Source organism: Lactuca sativa, chromosome 7 (genome assembly GCF_002870075.4).
Source record: "Lactuca sativa cultivar Salinas chromosome 7, Lsat_Salinas_v11, whole genome shotgun sequence".
Lineage (NCBI taxonomy): Eukaryota > Viridiplantae > Streptophyta > Magnoliopsida > Asterales > Asteraceae > Lactuca > Lactuca sativa.
In genome coordinates, this window is record NC_056629.2 from 169,410,153 (window position 1) to 169,418,426 (window position 8,274).

The following is an 8,274-nucleotide window of genomic DNA, read 5'->3' on the forward strand; positions in this document are numbered from 1 at the left end:
TTAAAGGCATGTGAGACATGCTTATGACAATGGGGACAAATTTGCTTAAAGTGCTAAGGACTAATGGTTAATAATTTCACTTTATGCATATAAATAAGAGAGCTTGTACTTAGATTATTTAATCACTCATTCCTTGATGCAAAATCTGAATCCTCTCTTGCCTCTCCCTTTCTCTCTAGTTTTGGTTAGAAAACTTGAAGAACATTTGCATCTTCAAGCCCTCTTTAAGTTCATACTGGTTATGAACTTAAATCTTAAGGGTTTTAGAGTTTTAGACTAACATCTACATCAATTTGAGTCATTATTGGTGTCTTAAAGGTTCCACATTCTTCATCAACTTCCAAGCCTCCCGAGAGGACCCAAAGAACTACAAATGTTGTTATTTCTTCACCTCTTCTTTGGTTGGTGTTTTAATCTTTCTATAACTTGCAAAAAGATCCTTGGTGGGTATAAAATGTTTATGTTACTTCAAAATTAAAGTCTTCGTTTGTCATATTTTTCTAGTTTAAGAAACTATTTTTGAACTAAAACCTAACACGTTTTGTTTAACTGATTATAACTTTTTATAAAAAAAAGTTGTGAAATTTTTTTTCTCTAAATTTAAAAACTTTTTAAAGGTTTATTAGAAAAGAAAATTTTAAAAATAAGGCTGTTTAGATATCAAACTTTATTTTAAATTATTACAAGTTTTTTTTTAATATTGAATATAATATGATGCAAAAATGAGATGATTCAAAATACTTATGATTTGAAAAAAGTATGATTTAAAATGTTTATGATCCTTAATTTGTTATGATCAAAAAATATTTTGATTCAAATATTTTATGATCCTTAGTTATATCTTTTATGATTCAAAATATATAATGATCCAGATTTTAGTTTTTGAACAAAAACCTCATTCAATTGAGTATATGATTGATCCAAGATCATATTGAAAAATGATATGATTCAAAATACTATGATTCAAAATAATTTGATTTAAAATTGTATAATCCTTAAATAATATGATTCAAAAATTATATGACATGAAAATATTATGATGCTTAATATTTTTGTTATTTAAAATTTTGATAATTGTTAAACATTAAAACTCAAATCGATATTTAGTCTATAAACATAACAAAAAAAAAGAATCAATAACAAATAGAAAAATAAAAAATAAAAAAAAACACTAGTAACTTTAAATATGTAGCAAAGAGATTAAAAAAACAAAAAATAATTAAAAAAACAATATATATATATATATATATATATATATATATATATATATATATATATATATATATATATATATATATATATATATATATATATATATATATATATCTGTGTGTGTGTTTGACCCTAGACGTCATTAAATTAGGAGAAATTAAATACCATTATCTTTTTCTTTTTTACTTATCTTTCTACTAATGTAAAATGAGAAGTGTTTTAAAATATTAGTAATTTTTATCAAAATCTAGCATTTGTCAGTATTTCATATGGATATGAAGATAAGTACTAAAAAAATGATATTTAATTTCTCTTAAATCGGATTTAGGATAATAAAAAAAATACAATATGGATTTTAAGCAAAATTCAAGATTCAAACTCATAGTATCTTGCTATGCTTACGAGAGAAGGAGTGATAAGAGAAGATTGTCTTTGTAACAACCGAAATCTTGAATATTAAAGAAAACTGTAGTTATTTTCAGTTATGAATTTGGGGGGAAAAATGCATCTATTCCAAACAATTGTGTTGGTTGGTTTTTGCTGAAAACTACGGAAACAAATATATTTGTTGCATATGGATCTGGTTTCAACAATTCCTACATCAAACTTGTTATTTAGTTTGCTTTAATTTGTTTTCACCGGTTTCCATTTATATTTTAGAGTTTTCTACTAAATCCCAATATGTTTCATCGAAGAAAAATTAACCGATATTATAATCTACAATGAGTGTTCTTTATTTAGTATCTATTAAACAATCACACATTTCATATTATTTTTATTACTTGATTACAAGTTTACAACACGTACACTTGCTTTAATTTGGTCCATAGAATAAGGAAGAGACAATACTTGACGACTCCTAGATGTGTTCAAATACTTATGGACTAAAAACAAGTCACTTTAATTTATGAAAAGTGTATAAAAATGAATCGTTCTAGAAAGAAAACCACATCTTTGTTTGTTTTGCCTATTCTACCACCACTATCGAAATATGTTAACAAACATTACAAATAGAGACAAAAAACGTGAAAGAACAATACGTCTTTATCTATTTTGCTACCACAAAAGAAAACTAAAGAAATACGTTAATAAACAAATGTCAACATCGACCACTTTCTGTACCCTTCTTCAACCTTCGTGTATATTTGCAAAATACTGAAGAAATCTATGCTATAAAAGGCCATGCACTTGTTATAGCTTTAGTTATCGCATGATGGCTATAAACACTCAAAACTCGACTTTTCTCCCTCTACAAGAGAAAATAGTCCATAAGAACACAACCGCCCGAGTCATAGAGCTCGTGATTCTTTCCCTTCTTGTTTCCCTACTTATTTATCGAGTCGTTTACTTCAAGGATCAAGGCCATTACTTCCCATGGGTTCTTGCGTTGTTGTGTGAGTCAATGTTTACTTTCACTTGGATTCTTGTTATGTCGACTAAATGGAATCAATGTTCAACCAAAACGTATCCTGAAAGACTCTTAAACAGGTAAATTTCGATTTGGTTTTCTAGTCTCGATCTTTGAATTTTTTTCCACTTTAAAACTAGAAAACGAGTCTTAACTTATTAAGTTATCAGTTTATTGACGGTTTTTTATGCTTTAATGAAAAATACACAAATTTAGAGCATTACATCGCATAATTTAATGGAACTATCGAATAAATTGGAATGTCTAGTGATGCCACGTTGTCATTCAATAGAAATGATTTCAATGGTTATTGAATTGTTCCATGGGAATAAAAACTTTTTTAATATAAATGATTAACAAATAAATAAATATTTTATAAAAAATATATTTTATCAAATTTTTATAGAGTTCAATTCGTTGTATAGAAAAACATATATATTGTATGGAAAATAAAATTATTATATAGCAAACCATTAATTATAGAGTTCAAATGCATTATAGATTCCATCAAGATACAAACAAATGATAACAACTTGTTTTTTTTTAATAGTATATCCATTTCAAATAAATGTTACTTTTTAGTATACACTTTCAAAATAGAGTTATCCCATATTTATATTCCACAGGCTTTAACTTTGAGATGACTGTCGTTCAAAATTAACATACATAACCATTTGTTATCAAACGTTGTGAATATTATTTGCTACTTGTGTGCAAAATTACTCATATGCAACAAAATATGTTTGCAGTGTAAACGAATCAGAGTTTCCGGCGGTAGATGTCTTTGTAACCACCGCCGATGCCATCCTAGAACCATCTATCATAACAATGAACACGGTGTTATCTTTGCTAGCAGTAGATTTTCCATCTAACAAGTTAGCTCTTTATCTGTCCGACGATGGCTGCTCACCTCTTACATATTATTCACTTATTGAAACGATAAAGTTTGCAAAAGTTTGGGTCCCTTTCTGCAAAAAGTATAACGTCCAAGTTAGAGCTCCGTTTCGATACTTTACTCCCGAGTCGACGCCATTAAAAGACGATTCATTAGAATTCCAACAAGAATGGAAAAAGATGAAGGTAGTAATTTGGAATTTCCGAAAGTTCAAACATTTTCTTAAATTGGTATCTGCCCTAATCTTTCAAATTTTTATCTTTTAACCCCCTTAAGTACGATTTTTACTTTTATATGACATTGGTGTTTGGCTTATTTTTTGAGATTTGAGAGCCCAAAAGGACTTTTGGAAAAATATACAAAAAGTCAGGTTTTTTTACTTTTTCAAAAAGTCAGTTTTCTTATATCAAAATTCTAAAAATAGTTTTTCAAATGATTACATTTTTTATCTTCTATTTTTTTCTAAAATGATTTTACCAAACATAATGATAAAAGCCAACCCCCACCCCCCACCCCCTCTTAACTTCTTGCAATTTTTATCCAATTAAAAAGATAATTATCGAAAAAGGTTGAAACTTTTTAGATGGGCATTTTCAAAACTCAAATTGAACTCGTAATCCTTGGGTACTATGGTGTTTTCGGTATATGAAGATATGTGGTATCCAAATTCGTTACGTCAATATACTGTTGCTTGTCATTATATACAAGTTTTCACGTGCTCTTTGTCTGCGTATGATATTGATTACAGAACGAATATGGAGATCTTTACAAGAAGATTGAGTTCGCATCTCAGAGGCCCATCCCATGTGATCGTAATTCGGATTTTGCTGATTTCTATAATGTTCATCGGTCGGACCACCCAACTATCATCAAGGTACTATGTCCAAGCATTCCCAATTTTTCTTATAAATGAAGTAACGATGTGTGGCTATAAGCTTAGCAAATCTTGATATGCACCCAGTTTGATAAGCAGATCATTTTAATAGCTAAACTATGACACTTAGGGATTTTTAGCAGAGTTAAGCATTGTTTTTTATAGAATAAACTTCTATCTCAAACGGATCTTTAAGAGATTTAACCATTGTTTTTTATATTATAAGCTTCTGTTGCAATCCAAGTGTTCGATGGAATTCCTCCATGAGATTGACATGTCAGAAAAATCTCGGAGGCTGGTGTTTGTGGTTCAAACGGTGCTTTTAATGTGATAAGGTTGATTTGTTTGATTGCATAACGACATTAGCCACATGGTTATGTCTGAGTCAAGGCTAAAAATAAGTGAAACAACATGAGGTTTGTAAAACAGGAGAAAAGAAAAAAAAAATAAACATAAACATAACAAACTAAACAATTACCAAAGAATATAATGAATGAAAGATTGTAATAACTTCTTAAATCTTTACTCTTATTTTAAAAAAGAAGATTTTGACATGATAAAATTAATTGTTGTAGATTATATCGGAAAATAAAGAAGGTAATCCAAATGATTTACCCCATGTGATATACATCTCAAGAGAAAAAAGCTCCAAGCATCAACATCATTACAAAGCTGGTGCCATGAATGTTCTGGTTTGTAGGCTCTTTAAGCTTTATAAAATTATCATTTTTTTTTTCTAATTTTATAAACAACAAGAAGAATAAATAATGTTGTGTAAATGATGAGCAGACAAGAGTCTCGGGAGTAATGACAAATTCGCCCCTGATTTTGAATCTAGACTGTGACATGTACGCAAACAATCCACAAGTTTTTATTCATGCAATGTGTATGCTGTTTAGTTTCAAGAATGAAGAAGATGCCGGTTTTATCCAATTTCCTCAAGCTTTCTATAACGGGTTGAAGGATGACCCTTTTGGGAATCAACTCGCGAATTTTTATGTGTGTATATTTTTTTTAATCTCTTATTCTCTAGATTTAATCTGACATGACATGACAGGTTGTACTGTGTTTGACATGAATACCAGTCCAATCATATCATGTCATGTCACAAACAAATGACATCCCAAATACAAATTCAAGAATCCCACATGATTTTACCATTTTAACCTTTTTTTTCATGTTTACGTCAGTATCTTGCAAATGGAATTTCGGGAATTCAAGGGACTTTTTACGCAGGATCGAATTGTTTTCACAGACGAAAGGTTATTTATGGTTCATATCCAAATGATAAAATAAAAACCAGTACGTAACTATAAACCTTTTTTTTTCATATTCATGGTCATTTTTTTGATGTCTACACTTTGATTTAACTCTTTATATTTATTTTCTTAAATACAAAATATAGATAAAAAAGATCTACATAAAATCTTCGGAAAGTCAATTGAATTACAAGAATCAGCCGCTCAGATATTATCAAGCTCAAATTCAAAGATAGAAAGTCAAAGGAGACCCTCGAGTTTCATTGAAGCGGCAATTCGCGTTGCGGGTTGTAGCTATGAGTACGGTACCATGTGGGGCACACAGGTAAACAATCTGATTTACATCTCACATGATACTCCTAGGGTGGGGGCAGTGTGAGCCAGCTCAGAGGTTGCTGGAAGAATAAAGTTTTTTTACAGATAAACCTAATTACGATAGTTATTTAACAAACTCGCGATATTTTTTTAGGTTGGATGGATGTACGGATCGACAACCGAAGATGTTCTCACTGGACTGACGATCCATGGAAGAGGGTATAGAACCGTCATTTGCACACCCGACCCGCCCGCATTTCTCGGGTGCGCCCCTACAACGTATACATCCGCCAACACCCAACAAAAAAGGTGGGCCATGGGGCTTCTTGAAATCTTATTCACCGATAAAAGCCCAATACTTCTTACTATAAAAGGAAACCTTTGGTTTCGACAAGCCCTCGCTTACCTATGGCTTAGTTCATGGGCAATTCGGTCATTTTTCGAGCTAATTTACGCGGCCCTTTTGTCGTATTGCATCATCACTGGTTCCCATTTCTTGCCGAAGGTGAACGAGCCGGCTTTTCTCATCCCCGGGGGTATTTTTGTCATTTACAATCTTTACGTGTTGTGGGAATTCCGAAGGATAAATTTGTCATTTCGTATGTGGTGGAACCTCCAAAGAATGGGGAGAGTAAACGCCATGACCGCGTATACATTCGCGTTTGTAACTGTCGTCTTGAAGCTCTTTGGATTATCGAATATAGTTTTTGAAGTAACACAAAAGGAAGAAAGTAATGATGATGAAGATACTTCCGGAAGGTTTGTTTACGACACATCACCGGTGATTGTGCCAGGTGTCGCGATAATGTTGGTCAGTCTCACTGCATTGGTTAGTGGGATGTCAAGATTAGGGGAGGTTGGATTTGGGGAGATGGTTTGTAATGTTTGGATGATACTATGTTTTTGGGAATACTTTAAAGGGATTTTTGGGAATGGGAAATATAGGATTCCTACATCAACAATTTGGAAGGCTGGAGCTTTGGCTTTACTTTTTGTGCAATTATGTAGAAGATCATCTTAATTATAGATGATTTTATATAGATTTATGTTTGTATGATTTGAATAGAAGATGTTGGTTAAGAATCATGTTTAGGATTAAAATGGAACATTGTTAAAACTATATGTTACTATGTAACAAATTGTTGCATTCATTTGTGGATAATATGTTAGAAATGAAAAAAAAAAAAAAAAAATATGTGTATAATACATGCTTTAGTGTGTAGGAATATTAGTAATACAGAATCATGAAAAATTACAAAAGGATCCTTTTATGTCGGATGTTTGATTTTGGAAGGTTTCAATTAAAATAAAATTTTCAAAAGGATCATTTATGTTGGATGTTAAATTTTGGAAGGTTTCAACTAAAATAAAGGTAAATTGCACATAAGTCATTGTATTTTACAAAAATCTAATTTTGACACTGTTATTTTTTGTTTCAATTTAGTCACTAAGTTTTCTAATTTTTTTTTGTAATGTTGACCACTTGATCGATTAACATGTTTACCTGCTGAAGTGATATGTTGGCTTTTCAGTATTTAGTGATGTGACTTGATGATATAAAACTATTTGGTTATGTGACATTGAGTTGACATGATCACGTATCAAAAGTGAAAAAATAACATAAAAAATAGACAACTTCAAAAATGATCCATGTGGTTTCCAAAAAACTAAAGTTTAGTCCCTAATCTTTAAAAACCTCACAATGGACCCTGTGGTTTCAAAACATTTAACAAATTGTCCTTTTTGTTAACTCTGTTAGCTTTTGGCCGTTAAGTGAAGGGTATTTATGTCATTTCACTGTCACAGGGACCATTTATGAAGATTTGCCTTATTTAAAAAAATATATACTTATTTAATATTAAAGGGTCTCTCTCTCTCTCTCTCTCTCTCTCTCTCTCTCTCTCTCTCTCTCTCTCTCTCTCTCTCTCTCTCTCTCTCTCTCTCTCTCTCTCTCTCTCTCCAGCTTAAACCATACATACTTCACACATAGATATTGAAAATCAAAAACACACAAAATTAAGTATCGATACTTGCAATAAAAAATCTACAAAATTGAGTATCGAGCGCATACGCCCCCATAACTATTTCCAAATATGAAGCTTCAGATTAAGAAAAAGATCATGATTTTGATGTTTTCTTTTTGGACAGTGGAGGCAATTGGAAGAGAGGTCCTTGAGAAGGGTAGAGAGTGCGGGGAGGAACAAGAAAGAAGAAGCAGTGGGTGAAGTCACTACCACCATTGCATGTTTCCCAGGAAAGAAGTCTGGCTACTAGAAATCTTCATGACCGAATTTCCTTATTTTCTTGTTGA

General features: G+C 31.2%; 1 protein-coding gene across 1 annotated transcript; it reads left to right on the plus strand.

The window, feature by feature from the left end:
• The first annotated feature begins 2,345 nt into the window (after window positions 1-2,345).
• On the plus strand, window positions 2,346-7,125 carry LOC111912008 (cellulose synthase-like protein H1). The gene is made up of 8 exons (XM_023907765.3): window positions 2,346-2,700; window positions 3,370-3,700; window positions 4,264-4,389; window positions 4,965-5,081; window positions 5,179-5,388; window positions 5,580-5,691; window positions 5,795-5,973; window positions 6,118-7,125. Exons 1-8 carry the CDS (start codon window positions 2,423-2,425, stop codon window positions 6,982-6,984), a joined length of 2,220 nt encoding a protein of 739 aa, XP_023763533.1. The 5' UTR covers window positions 2,346-2,422; the 3' UTR covers window positions 6,985-7,125.
• The last annotated feature ends 1,149 nt before the right edge of the window (window positions 7,126-8,274 follow it).

Coding starts and splice junctions, on each gene's coding strand:
- LOC111912008 (XM_023907765.3), top strand. CDS start 2,423: ATGATGGCTATAAACACTCAAAACTCGACTTTTCTCCCTCTACAAGAG. Junction 5,082..5,178: donor CTGGTGCCATGAATGTTCTG/GTTTGTAGGCTC, acceptor AATGATGAGCAG/ACAAGAGTCTCGGGAGTAAT. Junction 5,389..5,579: donor ATCAACTCGCGAATTTTTAT/GTGTGTATATTT, acceptor TGTTTACGTCAG/TATCTTGCAAATGGAATTTC.